General features: G+C 33.4%; 2 protein-coding genes across 2 annotated transcripts; one reads left to right on the plus strand and one right to left on the minus strand.

The window, feature by feature from the left end:
• The first annotated feature begins 5,291 nt into the window (after positions 1–5,291).
• On the plus strand, positions 5,292–16,888 carry LOC134267210 (mucin-5AC-like). Its single transcript, XM_062749432.1, has 8 exons — positions 5,292–5,526; positions 5,762–5,821; positions 6,172–6,252; positions 14,617–14,793; positions 15,323–15,430; positions 15,866–16,306; positions 16,403–16,446; positions 16,685–16,888. Exons 1-8 carry the CDS (start codon positions 5,355–5,357, stop codon positions 16,886–16,888), a joined length of 1,287 nt encoding a protein of 428 aa, XP_062605416.1. The 5' UTR covers positions 5,292–5,354.
• Positions 7,452–12,805, minus strand: LOC134267204 (uncharacterized). The gene is made up of 8 exons (XM_062749425.1): positions 12,757–12,805; positions 12,402–12,544; positions 11,835–12,018; positions 9,706–10,125; positions 9,405–9,521; positions 8,319–8,510; positions 7,908–7,997; positions 7,452–7,536 (listed from the first exon to the last, which is right to left on the minus strand). The coding sequence occupies exons 1-8, from the start codon at positions 12,803–12,805 to the stop codon at positions 7,490–7,492; spliced, it is 1,242 nt and encodes a 413-aa protein (XP_062605409.1). The 3' UTR covers positions 7,452–7,489.
• Positions 16,889–18,213: the final 1,325 nt, after the last annotated feature.

Raw genomic sequence — 18,213 nt, forward strand, 5'->3', positions numbered from 1 at the left:
TGAAATAACTTATTTTCCTATTAATATAAAATTGTTTTAAGATGAAAATATAGGGGAAACGGCTTTTATAATGACATCCGTTTAAAAAATTTGGATAAACTATGCACATTTAAATATTTATAACTATAGACTATGCACATTTAAATATTTTCTGCATTTAGGTACGTGCAAGTATATTTTCGTCTTTTGAACTCTTAATTAGAAGAATCAAAAAAAAAACTTTAGTTGGAAATAAGATATTTAATAAAGATAAGCTGTTTACTCTTTGTTGCATAATGCATGTACAAATACTTGTTTTTTTTAATGTATAGATATCCTATTATACATGATTGTAATCTTCATGTACGTAAAAGACAAAGTTTTTAAAACATGTATAAAATTTGAATCTATGGATAAAATAATTTTAAAACAGTTGAACACAGAAATAAAAGACAAGCATATTTTTTTCTGATACATTAAATTAATGCAGAATATTTCTAGTTTTAGTAAAAAGATCCCGATTGAAATAAAACCGATTTTGAAAATAATTCAAAATGTGTAAAGTTATAAAACTAAAGACAACTGCCACCAATAAGACATTAAAAAAATAAATCAAGTAATTTTTGGCCATATTACAACAAAAGACAAATCTAGCTTTTTATAGTATTTCCTTCTTTACATAATTGTCGAGATCGGTTTAATGTGAAAAATTGTAAAACATAGGTACTGACTCCTTTTATTTCTCTCAAATACCTGCCCACTGATTTTATGAGTGACTCAAAAGTTTGTACTTTGTATTCATAATAACAAGATCTGGGGAAATGTATTGGGTTTTATAAAATGAAAATTGGCTAATGAATTCAAAGAGTTATAAAAATTTTGACCAATATTTTTTACAAAGAAATATAAAGAGAACTTTTTAGTTATTGCTAAAATTAAAGAAAATCATGTATAAATATATTGATGGACACATCCAGGTTTTGCGTATCTGGTACATATAAAACAAAATAAAACGTAGTAATTTTTTTTACCCCCATGTTGACCTTTTTACTCGTCTTCCATAGGAAGACGGTAAAAAATTTTATGTTGTTAATGTGTATTGCTTTAATAACTATATGCAAAAAATAATAAAAATCCATGACCGATGTGCCACCCATTGCCTGATTTTTACTGTTAATTTTACAGTGGAATTCAGAAATCATCATGTGCTTATGAGGTGATCACATGGGATGTTGAAGCATAGGATTCAGAATAGTGGGATTTTAACATTAGCTTTGAAAACGTCTTTTCGGATCTCACAGTGGTAAAAAATCTTGTGGAATGATTTTCAGTTCATATCCTAACTTTCTGAAAAAAAAAATATTTCTATTAATCAAATCCATTGACTTACAATGTACTTGTGCCCTACATGATATATTTCTGAAGAAATACCTTGAATACGTATAAGGCCAATCCATTTTTTTTTATCTTTGTACACCCAACCTAATCGCAAAAAACACACAGAGCAAAAAAGAAAACACAGACTTTATAGAACTTCTTTAAAGTCATTTCATTCAAAATAAGGATGTGTTTTTTAAAATTCATTTATTTTTCTGTAGCTAAAGATCCTAATTATAGCAAAATTAAACTTTAATCTAAAATATTACCTAGGTAGATAAAGACAACAGATCATAAAAGATAATGACAAAAATATAATGTGTTAAATAAATAAAAAAGATATACATTTAACTGCTCATAGATTTACTAATTTTTCAGTCAAAAATTTTTCACAGTTATGGGATTTAAAGTAAAAAAAATATATATATATATAGATTTATGAGTCTAATTTCGAATCCCAAAAAGTTGAATTTTGTCCCACCAAACATCCCATGGCAGAAAAAATTGTACAAATCCTTTACTTTTTAGAAATTTATTCAAAGTGATAAATCAATTGGCATCTCCAATACTTTGTTTGTATCATTATATTATATATATGTGAAGATAAATTTTCAATTTTGGTATATATTTTGTGACACAATGTTATAGGATTTTAAAGTATTTCAATACAAATCATATGTTCCCATCTGAAGTATTATGAGAAATACCTACCAATACAGTATTAATTTTACATAATACATTATTAGAAGTAGACTATATCATTCAGCATAATACCTAAGGGCTAAGAAATTCCACACATATAAAACTATCTTATATCTTGGTCTTAGAAATGGTTTCTCTTATAAATGATGTGTCAGTTAAGCATCAAAAATCATGATACAAACCACACTTTTGTTTTGTTATGTTAAAGTTATACCTGCACACGTGAACGATAAATAGAAAATTTGGAGTTAATTTTCACATCAAATCAATGCAAGGGGGATAAGCTTTTAAACAATTAGGAAAAATGCTAACGTTTTAAATATTTTTACTGTATACAGGTGGTTAATTTCGCCCCGTGTTATTTTCCACACTAAAAGCAGTTTGCCCCAAGTTTTTGTTTAAGATATTATACAGTTTACTTTTTCATCGCCCCAATTTGCACAAGACTAGGGCGAAAAAAATTTCCTTGTATACTTTCACATGTAAACACTAATAATTCAAAAATTAATAAATGAATTTAAAAAAAAAAGAAAAGAAAACGAATTTATAAATAGAATGAAAACATTTATTGGCGTAAAATTACATACAAACTGCCACGAAGGAATATAGATTATTTTAAACACAAATAAACAAGTCATAGGATTGTGTTTTATATAAAAAAAAAGTTATACATTAAAGGATAAAGTTTAATTACTGGTCTTTAATGATGCTTTTGCAAAGTAACTTTAGTCAGCTCCATCCAATACGCCATGTAGTCTAATGCCTTTTCACGTAAATCGGTCTAGTGGTTCTGTAGAAGTCGAAAATGTTTTAAAAATCATAACCTACCGAGAAAAAAGCACAAATTACGTGCACATTTCTTTAAAAAAAATATATATATCTTTGGAAATTGTCTGGTATGTTCACTTAAAAAAATATACAAAACACAAAATCACGTATTTATCAGACAGTTAAAAGATTTTTTCCTTTATGTGATGATATATTGTTCTTCAATTAAGAAAATATGGTAGATAAGATTTGATTGATTATTTTTTATTTTCAACAATTCTGGTCAAATCTATCGCTTGCCTTGTGATCAAGAGCGCAACTCTTACAGGTATTTAATCAATGTTAAATGCACGTGAAATTTTCTATTCCTTTATTTGAAAATGTGTTAAAAAAATACGTATAATTTTAAATTTTCATTGATAACAATATATCCTAAACTTGAAGCACGTTCATCTTTTACTTTATTAGAAGTAAGGATATAGTTTAAACTTTTGTACGAAACTCATAGAAAGTTTTTGTAGTGTCCTATTTCGTTTTGCTTAGATGTAGCCAAATTTTTGAAAAATTACAAAAATCACGTGATGCAAATTGATACTTTGAACACGAACTCGTACAAGCAACAAGTAGAGCTTTTTAAAAAAGCTTACCGTCTTTAGCAACAAACTTTTAGCAGTAAAATGATCTACACCTTTCTTTTGAATTTCTTGATTTTGTATTTCTACATTAGCTTTTTATGGCATTAGCCCTTTCATGGTTGTCGCTCGGTCATCTCCGTAAACTATGACTGGCCGAATATTTCGGCAAAAACCTCGGCTGATTCCGTTACCTTAAAACAAGATAGGGGAAAAGAATAATAAAAAAAATGTAAAGCCTGCAAGCAATAAAAATGAAATATTTTTTACAAAGAAATTAAAGAGAACTTTTTAGTTATTGCTATAAAAGAAAATCATGTTATTTAGAATTAATGTCCGAAGACTGTAAAAACTTCAACTGTATAATACCGTCTTCCAAGGAAGACGGTAATATGTTGAAGTATAGTTACATAACTTCGTACTGACCAGTCGGTTAGTTAATTTTATGTCTGGGATCATTTCTGAAAGTTGGAAGGGAGGAATAGTGTTTTAACATTACCTAAAATATCTTTTGAAAAAAAGTAAAATCGCTCAAACTCGAAAAAGGGTACAGGGCAAAATACTTGCCTTAAATGACGTCATCAAAACGCAAAATACTAATTAGTACGACTGTCACCAAATGCAAAATACTGCCCCTGGGTACCCAGGTTGAGGAGTTAAGGGTGTATAGTTTTATCATATAGCTGTAGTTAAGGATAGATGTTACAAGTAAACTTTTATCAAAATTCCTGAAAAGAGACAACGTCAGTTATATTGATATGTGTTAAATAAATTAAAGTTTAACTGCTCAGATTTAAATTTTTCAGTCAAAGTTTCACAGTTATGGGATTTAAAGTAAAAAAAATATATATATATAGATTTATGATCTAAATCGCAAAAAGTTGAAATTTGAACATCACAGAAATACAAATCCTTTACTTTGCACGTAAATTAGTGAAATAAAAAAAAACTTTATAATACCTATAAGCATTCCTGAAGGTGGGACTTTTAAATACTTTTGTGACACAATTAAATACTTTAATATTTCAGTAATATTTAAGTATATAGATTACCAATACAGTATTAATATTACATAATGATTATAATCTATATCACAGCATTCATGCATTCCACACAACATGTCGCTTATCTTCTCTGAGTGGTCAATACCATTAAAATTTCAAAAGAATGATACAAATGGGTACCACATCTTTGTTTTGTTTTGTTTTATACCTTCACTATTGGTAAAGTCACTGAAAGCAAATGCGATGTAATTTTTTTTAAGATTGTCTTATTTAATGATTTTTACCTTTTTTATAAGTTATATATGGCACCAAAATGTAGATATGAAATATAATCTTTCATCAAGCACAACAACTGTCCAAAAAAAAGTTTCAATTTCTTCACCATCACATAAGCCTTTTGATAAATATTACACATGATAGCACTAGTTTACACTGAAATAGAGTTTAAAATATGTAACTCCGGTTTTACAAAATATACAATACTATCACAAATACAGACACGTGTTAGTTTACACTGAAATAGAGTTTAAAATATGTAACTCCGGTATCACAAATACAGACACGTGTTGTAGGAGGACCCATAAATAAGCGGTTCCTGGGGCTGTTCGGGATTTCAATACCTAACCCAGGGGACCTGTCTGGTCTGTATAACATCAAAGTACCGGGAGATGCGACTGGGTATTTAGACATCGCCCACCAACAGCAGAGCGCAGCTGCAACAGGAACCGGATATGTTCAACATCAGAACCACAACGGTCCCGGATGTAGGGTTTTTAATTATGTTTAGTTCTGCAAATGTATTATTTTAAAATGAATACTAGTAACCAGTGAATCCATTTTATTGACTGCTTAAGAAAAAAAAACCCATGTCTTCTGCAGGAAACATGATCGAATGATGGCGTATTTTTGCCCTCTTATTTTTCTAGCCTTTAGTTTACAGTCAGGAAGTTCCAATATGAATTCTCTCCCTGGTAAATGTGACCAGGTCATTACTACACACTGTGACATAGACTGCAGGCAAATCGACTCCGTGACTGGCTGCGTTACATGCAAGTCTGGATGTCGTAAGGATATTTTTTAAAAAAATGATGTATACTGTTATTTTTTTTTTCTAAACTATATATTTTGCATAAATTAACGAATACCTTTAAAAAAGAACCAGCCATTATTAACATTTTTTTCATATTTCGCTTCCCCAAATATTGACGAGGAAATTCGACTCTGATGAATGTAAATGAAATTCAAAGTTAAGCATCATATCACCTTTCGCTTAAAAGTATTTTACTTGCCTTGAAACAGGAAACAACATTCAAGCGACATCTAGTGGTGGATCCTCTCTTTCGTCAATGTCCACCACAGGTATATGTCATGGAAGCATTTATTTGTTTTGATTTTTTTTTTACAGTTGAGTTTGACTTTTATTTATTAAAAATTCTAAATTCAGTGTTTTTGTAAAGAAGAATAGTTATTGCATTTAATGTAATAGGTCAACAGGGAATGCTCACTCCCCCATGACACCTGATCCAACTTCTGATGTTTTAGAGGTCCCTGACTGCTTTGCTCTAAAATTTGTATTGTCTGATGGAATTAAATACTTTTTGTTGCTTATATATTCACATAGTTTAATCAAAAACTATTAACACACTGGAAATGAAAAATAAACAAAGCGATAAAACATTGATTTTTGTTTCTTCTGAATTCGTTTAAAGCATCGCCGATGTGTCCAGCGTTTCCAAGCACCTGTCCACGAGGTAGTGTGGCCTTAGTTAATGGATGCCCTATTTGTACAGGTAAGAATTAATAGCACGAGGAAGTCACAGTGTGGCCTTAGTTAACGGATATTCTATTTGTACAGGTAAGTCATAACACCACGAGGCAGTGTCGCCTAATTAGTTAATGGATGTCGAATTTGTACAGGTAAGACATAAAACACGAGGCAGTGTGGCCTAAGTTAATGAACGGTACAGGTGTCATCTTATGATTGCTTTAATAATGTTTATTTGCATTTATTTGTACATGATACAGCAGCTAAAGCGAAAAAATTATTTTATATATATCGGGACAAATTTTAATAATGAGATCAAAATGCCCATTTGACCGTCTTATGTCTATTTTTTTCATCTGTATCTATAAAATGTATATGCAATTATTTTGTATCTAAAGAGCATATATTTTAGGTGGAGGGGGGCTACCTTCTATGGCCATTTTTAAATGATTGGTTATTGTATAAAAGTGCATTAGGTAATTTTGATAATCATTTGTTAAATAAATTTTCTATGCCTTGTATTGAACAAATTTCAACACTACATTTCTCTCCCTACGCCTACTTCAATTCACCTTTGTTATATCCAAGTCATCAGAGATTCCATTTCGTTGGAAATATCCTTTTGAATGAGATATTTATCCGAGAATACTGAATTATTTAAAAAAATCATTATATTTACGACTCATTTCTAATACTCTGTTTCAGCACAATTAACAACAACTCAGCAGACTACGACTGCGCACGCGTCGTCTACCTGTGCTCCGGTGAGGTGCGTTACTCCGTGTAACAAAGGCATTATGTTGGGTTCCGACGGATGTCCGATGTGTGTCTGTTAATGACGTCATAATGGCGTAACAAAATATGTGCTCATTCTTGCGTGTGTTTGTCTTTTTTGAAATAAAACGTATAAATATATTACAATATTCAAAGATTTGGATCAACATTATTCAATGGTGACAAATCCCGATGACACTGAATCGACGTATCTTGACAGAAGTCGCAAAATAATTTACTTGATTCAAAAAATGAGAATAAACATGTAGTGTACATTTCTACCTTCTTTTTTGTTTCAAACTGTGGATTTAATATATTTTTCTGAGCCTTCGGTATGTTAGAAATAAGATTTCTCTATAAATTATGAATTCTGCTTTATCATATAAAAAAGACAGGATACTCTTTTATCTCACACAAAATACAAAACAAAATCACCAAGTAAAACAAGAAGTTTATATGAAAAATTTTATATGGTAATTTCTGATGAATTAGGCCCCAGAATTCCATATCTCGTTATACCAATTCTCATCCACTTCTGCAAAAACAAAGTATTTATAACATAGTAGACTAACGATGATAGTAAATGAACGTAATCTTATTACGTATTACTTATTATTTAAAAGAATTTTCAAAAAGATTTATAATATATTAAAGAGGCTGGGGGGGTGGCAGCCATTTTCAGACTATTTCAATCTCCTTTAAAAGAAGAACTCCATATAAAGATATAGAAAATTAAATGATCAAATTTTAAAACTAAAATGTATGATTTTTTTCATTCCCAAATGATAGTTGACAGGTTAAGATACCGTACCTAAAAAAAATAAGTTAAATCTGGTGGTTAATTTGTAGTTTATTTGTTGACCCCCCAGCCTCCTTAAAGTTTTAAAACTACAAAGGAATACTTACGTTTTGATACGCATACTGGGCAGCCATCTTTGTCAATGCGCACGCGCCCTCGCTGACATCCGGCAGGAAAGGTTGGGCAAATGTCGCTGCCTGTGATAAAATAACAGTTTATGTGACAACATCACTAAAACTCATTCATCATAAAATGCAACAACAGTTCACTTTTTGTCTAATCTTAACTTCATGAGTGAAGCATCTCAAGCTCTTATATATTAATTTTGATACGAACTGTATATGATATACATTCTAGTATATCAAAAGCATATCACGTTCAAATTGTATTGTAAATTGGCTAGATTTGAGCCAAATAAATTAAATCTGGAAGTTTTTGCAATCAATAAACGAAAACTAAATAAATAAAAAAAATTGTCTCGGGAGCTTTGGGACCCTAGAGGTCATTTTGTTACCTACCACAGGAACAGACTGGACAGCCCTGGTCACTGAATTCCACACAGGACTGTGGACAGTCAGGGGAGACCTGGGGACAACCTTGACCTTTGTGGCTGTTACCAGGGATACGGGCGTTGCTATGGCTACCAGTATTTAAATGGCTGGCTGTCATACCATTGGTGTAGCTGCTGCTAGGATGACTGCTAGTGTGACCTGTGTTTCCAGAAGAGATTTTGTACATAAAAAGATTATCGTTTTCCAATGAAATAAATTCGAAAAATGTGTTTGAAAAAAAAGTTAAATTGTCAATTCTGACTATTTGTATTCAAAAATTTTAATATAGCCCGCGTGATGCAGTGTTTAGATCGTCTGCTCTACATTGGAGGGGTAGAGTTGATCCTCAGTTCTGATAACTAGTATTCACATTTCACAATGTTTAATAAAAGTTATGTTTGTTTATGATTAAGCATGGGATAAAACCAGCTATAAAATATACATGTACTATAATTTATAAACAAAATATGGTAAGGGATCGGTTGGGGTAACCTAGTTGGAAGGGCGTTTGCCTTGTATTCAGGAGGCCCGGGTTCGAGTCGCACATAAAAGGTATAATGTAGTAACTGTTCCTTCGACTATTGCCCGATGTTAGAAGTGATAGTCACGGGTCTTTTAGACAGGACCTTAAAAACCACGGTACCACGTCTCGGTAGGAGTTAGCATAATAAGGAACTTCAACTACTCAATGGTATGGAGTGGAATACAAAGGTCCTAAATTTGAATCTTTTCAAATTCACTGGTATACATGACGTCTCTAAACGAGTGAAAAGTTCGCAAATAATAGGACTTCCGACAACATATACTCAGTAATCAATCAATCCAATTGACATGTGTTATTTCTGGATACTTTCTTCTGCAACGTGGTTTTTCTGGAAACTTTTGATTTGACCTTATCTTTATCTGATTGGATATGCATCTGTTGAGCAGTGCCTATCCTTAGGACAAAATTTGACTTTCTGTCCCATAGCCTTTACGAGGATTTTACCTTTTGTGATATGAGGATACAGAAAATTGGATCCCTGGCCTATGGATTGTGTTCGATAAATTTACCTGACATGATTTGAGCCTGAAGTGCCCTGACTTTTTCCAGGGACCATGACTTGGGAACGATGATCTTGCCATTCACGTACTGGATAGAAACCGTGTCTCCAAACACAATCTTCCTCTCTGAAGATTTGAATACATAATCATAAAATAGAAAGCATTATTTATAATTAGAAGGGAAAAGAGGGATTATTTAATGGGAAATTTTTTTAAATAGAAGTTATTGTCGCTAAGAGTAGTAGAAACTTTTCTAAACTTACAAAGAGAAATGATTTACTTATTTTAATAAAAAAAAATTGTCTGTTACCTAGATTCCCTGAGTCTGAATTTTCTTTGTTCTTGTTTAAAAACCCGCCCATTAAACTGTCTGCGCCTGCGCTATTCATTGACAATCCTCCCATAGAGGGCGACAGGTCTGCCTGACTGCGCATAGAAAGCATCGCCATATTGAAAGGCGTCTGGCTGGCTCCACCACGCATAGATCCGCCAACTGACACAGACCCTGAAAATGGCGACATACCGGTGCCGCCACTGGACAGACCGTTCGGTAGTCCCTCACCTCTGTTAGATAAACCAGCAGGAAACATAGATTGTGACATTTCTTTATTAGCAAAAGGACCGGAACTTGTGGACGACATGCTTTGTCCATTTCCGCTTTGGCCACTTCCGGGAATGTTTCCGGAAGTCAGAGGTCTAGGACCGTAAATGAAGGATTTGTCGGCCAGAGCTGAAGAATGTATAAATACTAGGGATGTCAACGAGTACCCGGTTAACCGGGTACTCGATCGATCGTCCGAGTATCGAATATTAAAATAGGTACTCGGTTACTCGGATGTATATTTTTAAATATTTCTCAGCTTATTTATTAATGCATTAAACAATCTGTTTTAAAACGTAAAATACTCATTGCACTTGTACATACAGTAATTAGGGTTTCCTACTCCTCTAAATGACCGTTATCGCCCGTGGCAGTGTTTATACAGCAATTATCGTGACCAAGCACCTGTTACCTGGCTTTTCTCACCTTCGGCTGTCTTCTACCCTTATTTTTTGATTTGCTTTAATTATTTGTTTTCACTGAAAATCGTTTAAGGTCTGTTATGATTGAATAAACTAGACAATTTTGTCAATTCTCTGAGAAGCTGTAAATTCGCGGGAAAAGAGACAGATGATATAACATGCGCGATTGTTGATATGGTTGTGTTTGATTACATGCCAATACATGTACAAATGGTTGAAGGCAAAGGCTTTAAAAAACTGATGTCCATCGTTGCATCAAACTACAAAATACCGTCACGTAAAACTATAAAATCTGGGATCGAAAAGTATACGAAAATCGTAAATCCGCTCTGTTAGGACTTGGTTAAGTTCAAGTCAAACTGTATGACTGATACCTGGACGTCAAACGCAACAAGGAGTTACATTACAATTACGGAGTAGGTTTTTTTTTTAAAACGGAAACACCGTGAACCACTTACGATTTTATTAGTCCCCTACCGGTGAAACCGGAGTGGACTATAGGTTTCCTCTGCGTCTGTCCGTCTGTCTGTCTGTCCGTCCGTCCGTCTGTCTGTCTGTCTGTCTGTCTGTCTGTCTGTCTGTCCCCGTCTGTCTGTCAGTCTGTCCCACTTGGTTTTCCGCACTTTTTTTCTAAACGCTTGCAGATATTGAGCTGAATTTTGGTATGTGAGTGTATCTTGATGAGTTACAGATCAAGATTGAATTTCGCATCGCTTCATTAATTTTTGACAGAATTATGGCATTTTGAATTTTTTGCATTCGTTTAATTAAGATCGGGTTCGTGCTGCGCTAACTTCCGATGGTCGACATAAATACGAAGCGAGTAAAAGACGTTGGAAAAAATGAGTTGAATTTTCGTCTTAATGTGGATTATTGTATTAGGTTTAATGCATTCACGACCTAAAAAAAATCATGCAGTTTTACCTTGGACATAACTTTTGCATTTTATAAAATGACATCCTGAAGAAAAAGGGGAATCCGGTAGGGGACATGTATTGCTTATGCAATACTCTCAGAATGCTTGTTTATTGTGTTTATCTGATAAATAAATTGAACTTAATTAAAATTTTGTATTAAATTTCGTCGGGCACGAAGTGATCATCATTGTTACAACAGAAATGCATTTACGGGTACATCTCCTATCAGAGCATGTGGTTTTATTTCTACAAGAGTTTACAATGTATTACATTCATCAATTTACATGTTCATATTAATTTACACTTTTACCGAGTACCCGGGTACTCGATCGGAAAAACGTCCGAGTAACCGAGTATCAAAAATTGACCGATTTGACATCCCTAATAAATACTGATTTATTATGGTGTCATATGCTAAGTCTTTACTTGCTTTTAAAAATGGAAAATGTCCTTCAATATAAATATTACTTTTTTCAAAAGACCGATGAAGATTACTTACCTCCCATTCCAAGCGACATTTGACTCATCATACCACCTCCACGCCGATTTCGCGCCCTCTCTTTCACATCCGGGACCTTGTGTGTTTCATCTGGAGGTTTGATATGCCTCTCGATCTCGATGAAGTCCTTTTGTTTGATTTTATTTCTCTGGTCCTTCCATTTCCCTTTCGTTCCTCCAAAATTCTGTGTTAAATGTATTTGTGTTGCACAATCGCAACTTTTCGAGACCAGAAAAGAACTCAAACATGTTTCAAAAAAGACATTTGATGCTAAAATTTCATGCATAAGGAGTCGTCCTCAAGAAATCAAGCCAATTTAAAGACTAGTGTGTACAATATTTAACATGATGCTTAATAAGAGAAAAGGTATATCATCACGAGAACAAGGGAACAATCGTCACATTAATATTACGCCAATAAAAAATTACAGATTTTGACATATTTTTTTTCACAAAAGAGTGAGGCGCCGAAGAAAGTTTTTCTCTACAGTGGAAAACAAGGAAGTTCTCTCGTTCTAGAAAAGTTGCGACCTTAAATTTATTTTACTGATTTATAACAAACATGTACCTTAAAATTGGAATCGTCGGGTTTATGACTTTCTCCGAATATTTCACTAGTCGTCAGGGTAATTCCATCATAAAAGGCTTTTTCATGATTAGGGTGATACACAAGGTTGATGTTTTTATGCCCAAGTGATGTTTGTCCCGCAACTACAAAAGAAAAATGTTTTCATTTAACATGTTTATTACTGCAAGAGTAAAGTACGTATAATATTAATGCGTTTTCCGATAGCTACTACTTAGATTTAATGATATGAGAAATTCCTGGACAAGGTAGGGTGTCGATTCTAAACAGATACATATGTAATACAAAACAAGACAAGGCATAAATTGTGACTTTTTGATTAGTAATGAATTCATACCTGCCAGGAACAAAATTCCCATTAAACTATGAATCACTAAATTAAACATGTTGCGTAATTTGTTCAATCGATCTCAAAAAACTAATCTGTAGTCACGCATGCGTAAATCGGCCAAAGTCATGACGTATATATTTTTTGACAATACTAGCAGACAACGCCTTCTATCACCAAGATATGGCAAACAGAGGAATTGTAGTAGGGGGCGAGTCGATTCAAACACCTGCCTGGATTGTTAAATTATCTTTGAATTGAATTTCTCGTCTAACTGGTGTATCTTGTTTGGTAAATTTTGGAGCTTAGCTGATTATGGTAGAGCTGTAGTCTACCGGAAACTGCAATACTAGTATATTTCTAAATTTCGGGCAAAGATAATACAAAGCATGACGAATTTATCATCGGTTGTTAATATAAAAAATTCAAAATAACATATGAAATGCAAGGTTAAAAAGAAAAAAGAGGAAAAAAAATTTCCCAGTTTCTGTACCTGTGCGGCATAACAGCTGTGTTGTCCCGGGAGTAATTGTCATTGTTTTGATATTAAATATACCTTATGCTACTTAAGATGCATCGACAACTTCGAACCCAGGTTAAGGACAAAGATGGATTTACTTCCGGTTGAAGGAATTTAGAGCAAACGTCCTCTTTTAGTATATTTTAATATGTTCTACGGTGCGACCGTTGGGGCGAGCGCAGTTATATATTTACTATCAAAAAACTTACTCAGCTTTTAGTTGTACTGCCTATCCTTAGTTCATTAAAAAAGAAGAAAAGAATAAACAAAAATCACTTCCCAGGCATCAGGATCGAGATTCCGAACTTTTCGGAAGTTTCCGACAAAATCGGAAATACCCGAGCCATTAGAGTGACGAAAGAATGACGTCATATAAAAAAAGCCCTGTTTATTTAGAACGAAACGATAGTTTTGTGGCATGGAGATTGCATTAAATCGTTGTTTTTAATTTTTTTTCAAGTAACTTGTTGCTATGTTTTAGCCACCATGTTGCTATGCACCGCAAAGGATTATTGGGAGTTTGGAATTTTTTCACGCGGTGAGATAAAAATTTCTTGAAACAATGTGCAGTTTTCGACCCGAATTTCCTCCGTTCGTACACGTTAGTCTATTGAGCTCGCTACGCGAGCGGCGCTTCGCGCCGCCTCGCTATTAATATAAAAAAAAATGAATAATGAAATCCCAACTAAGTTAATACATATTATCTCACGCAATGCTTCTGAAGGTTTCATAATCGACTTAACTTCAGATCCGCGCCCAACTGTATGACTTATCTACAAAACCTCTACAAGTATATTGAGTATCCGTCAAATATTATCGTGCCATAGGGTCAGACAATGTGAATTTTTGTTGTTAAATCTAATGGCGCTAAAAAACGAGCAATATTAGGCCTGAAATATCTCACGTGTCTTCGTGTGAATAGTGTTCTCTTGTGATGGGATATATATTTCTTTCTGTTTTTTGGGTCTTTATTGGTTTTTCTGAAGGTAAGACAACTTTACGTTCACCGCTGGATCTAATGGACTTACTGTTGATTGTGTTTATAAACTAAGATTTCAGTTTGTTAGTTTGAATCTAACCTTTTTGGTATTACATGTAAGCATACAGTAAAATTGAAAAAGAGAAAAGAAAGATTTAAATTAAAGTAGATACTTCCTTATCATTTGCGTTGAAGATTTAGTCAGAGAACTTAATATGACGAAAGGCAATCAAACCAGAATTTAATTGGCACATGCATCATTTTTTTAATACAAAAAAGAAAGACATTTTTGATTCTGAGCATTTTTTTTTTAATTTTCACCTAAAGTTTATACATTTATGTTCAATGTTCTTTTAATATTTTATCGCAGCCTTCCTGTTTACAATTACTAAAAACACCGCTTTGGGGTCATGTCAACCGAATTTTCTCTGTCCTCCAATGTGTTTGAAAAAGACGACTTCCGGTTGTGATTGTGACTGTAGTAACATGGACCCTTCACATCCGGGGAATCTCGGAGGGAATCCCAACCAACAGATGAATTCAGGAGGTTATAAATATCACTTAATGAAAAGGAACCCTACCCTAAAAGTGTTGAATTTTAAAGACTAAAACGTGAATGTCGAAGAAGTATTGATATACTCTCAATAGAATTACAAATTCGTATACTATGCACATATAATCTCGATTCAATAATATAGTTCTCAGAGACTAGCTGGTATTCTTTTTATAAAAAAAAATCAAAGCGTTTTGTCAGGAAAAAAATATTTGAAAGAATGTATCCTGATTATTGGTTTCTATAGAGACAATGATAGAAAGAACTCATTAATGTTCTACCTTTATATTTTTCTCTTCTTTCTTTTCCTTTGGTTCGTCCAGATTTTTTTTTTTACACTTATTTCATTTCAACGATGAAATTTGTCAACCCCTCCATTATTATTTCATTGGAAGTGCATAGGCAACACACTGTCTTCCTAATCTGACCCTTAACCCTATTTTTCTTGATCTGATTATATAAATACTTATTCTCTAGATTAATTTCACACTGTATCCTTATCAATGCTTTGATTCCTTGTAAGGTCAAGTAACGCTGATAGGCACTGGTTGCAACACAAACTGGATGAATTGTCGGTCACCGTGCGCAGCAGCTGTCAACCCCACTTCCGGTTGTGTAGAGTGCAACTGTCGTATGTAATTATTTACAGTTTGCATAATTCCCAGTTTTGCTAGGACTTTCACTGTTGAAATATTCATAGGATGGAATTTCGGGCAAATGCCAATTAGTGTATCAAATAACCCATAACATTGTCTCGTCCGACAAAGAGGTAGTGTTTAAGTCGTCTGATCGTTGTGAACAATTTAAAGTTCCTGATGTTATTTATTTCTTAACCAATGAGAATTTATTCGCCATTTGACATACCCTAATTGCGTAGCGCCGAGAATGCCACGCCTTACTGAAAGTCCAAGCTTATCTGGGAATGGTTCTATATTAAAAAGGAACATTTGTTGTTAAACAGGAGAGACGGTTCACTAATCTAGAAATCATACCAAAAACCTTTGATCTCAATATTTTTTTTTCTAGATGGCCTCTAACTGATGAAATTCTATTCAAAATTTTGCAGCCCAAATCATGACATCATCGCCGGTTACACAATCACAGCCAGTTACGACGTCATACAGAAGCACCGCTTCACAGTCACCCAAATCATCAACGATTACATCAGCTGCAACGACGAAAGGAACTACCTCACGTGTATCTAGTAAAATGACGTCACGGACACCTTCTACAACTACCACAACACAATCATTTACAACGTCACAAAAGACAACTACGTCACAACCCACTACCACGAAAATCACAACACAATCGACGACACAGACCCTTTCTTCGAAAAGAATCTCAACCACTGCAGCGCCGCCTTTCGCTGTCTCGTCAGCTTCTTCAACTAAAACTACCAATTCCTGTCCTGGCGCTATACAGTGTATTCTAGGCTGTAAGAATGGATTCGTGATCGATCCTATACCAGGTCCCGATGGTTGTCCTAGCTGTTCATGTAAAACGGGTAAGTTTATTTAAAAGGGCAATGATCATAGAGAGAGATAAGAATTCTTGAATACTAGTATATATTTACCACTTATTTTTACAATGTATATTTCAGTTCCAACAACTCTGAAGACGACTTTGTCCACAACATCATTTAAGGTAAACCTTTTTTTCTGAAATCCAGTATATTGGTATATTAGTATATCTAAATTTCAATTAACTTAAATTGACTTAAAAATTTATTCTTTTCATTAATGAGACGTAAGGTCTTATATTTTTGGATTTTCTGTATTGATTGACACTAACTAAAGAACTGCATTTAATTGAAAACAAAAAATGAAATTCAAAGTTGTACAACCAATATTCCTACTTAATTTTTAATTGAATTTTCCCTTAGCCCATCAGTTTCCCAGCCCACTTCACGATCTCGCCGTCAGTGACCACGCCCACCACCATGACACGCCCACCTAGCAGTACTCTACGGAGAATCATTTGTCCGGGGGTGTTCAACTGCTCTAAGACCTGTTACACTGGATACCGCCTCGACTCTCAGGGGTGTCCGCTATGTGAATGTGCACCACAACCAACAGGGCTGCCGTGAAAATTGTGTGAATAAATTAAAAAAAAATAAATTTATGGGTTGAATGTATTTTCCCTCAAATTTTAGTGTAGTTTTGTCTATTTGAATACAGATTGTTCCTGCCAATATGACACAGAACGCTTATTACAGCAAACATTGTTATAAATCAGAAGAAAAACGTGATTGGTGCAGTTGCATTGACGATGCATTATATAGTTCATATAGTCAATAAGAACAGAGCATTCCTCTACAACATCAAAGATGGGATTATGTTACATGGAGGAGTGAGCATCCCCTGCCGACGTTAACATACATTTAACCTATAGTTTATAAAAAGTGTTCGTTTAAAAATGTTTGTTCCTATTAGACAACTTGAATAATTTTTTTCAGGTTAAAAGATTTCAGTTTCTAATGAATATATTTCACCAATGTTTGATGAATTGAAGCCGTTTCATGGAGCAGGGTCAAAATACATCTTTGTTCCTAAACGATTTTTTTGTAAATAAAAGGGCTTTGCTTTAATTTTTTTCTCATGAGACAACCTTAATAATTGTAAGAGTAATGGTAGAATCTTACTATCGCCTGCATATTGTGTATTATATTTATTTTGTACGCTGCCATACTCTGAGTACAAATTACTTTTCACAAAAAAGACAGAATTCTGACAAATATGTTGACACTACAGGACTTTCAATTAAAGTAAACACTCTAAGATTCCTGGATCAATATGACTTGTTAGCAATGTGTTTAAGTTTACCAATTTAACAGAAAAATCAATAGAAGCCATATCTTTAAAAAAATAAACAGTGCATTTTGCAATAACAACGTGTCCTTGAAGCACCGAAAAAAAATTATATATTTGCATATCCACTGCTCTCTCCCGCTATGAACATGTAGGCATCAACTGCATTCATAGGACTATAGACGCAACTGCTCCTGCTATGAGTGCAATGGCTCTATTGCACTCGTGCAGATCGAGCTCTGCTACATAATTGGTGTTGAGAAGTATATATATGAAATGTTTCGTAAAAGGAATAAATATAAGTTTTTAATAATATTTTGTTTGGAAAAAAAGAAATTCAGAACAATTTAAAATTGCTGAATGATATCTTTAAAAAATTAATTTTGGTCAATGTATTTAATTGTCATATAAAACTTTTTAAAAATTGAAGACAACTCCATATTTTTATTTTTTCTTATCACATTTTTGCATATTTGTACAAAGAACGATAACTCTTCACACTTGGGTTATGAAACATTCAGAAAGAGCAGTATATGTCTATTTCAAGAACGATTTCAGCTCTTAAAAATAAATAGAAAAAAAACTTTAAAAATCATAGAAAAGC

This window comes from Saccostrea cucullata, unplaced genomic scaffold (genome assembly GCF_032062105.1).
Source record: "Saccostrea cucullata isolate Sc308-1 unplaced genomic scaffold, CSIRO_AGI_Scuc_v1 ctg989, whole genome shotgun sequence".
In the NCBI taxonomy this organism is placed as follows: domain Eukaryota; kingdom Metazoa; phylum Mollusca; class Bivalvia; order Ostreida; family Ostreidae; genus Saccostrea; species Saccostrea cuccullata.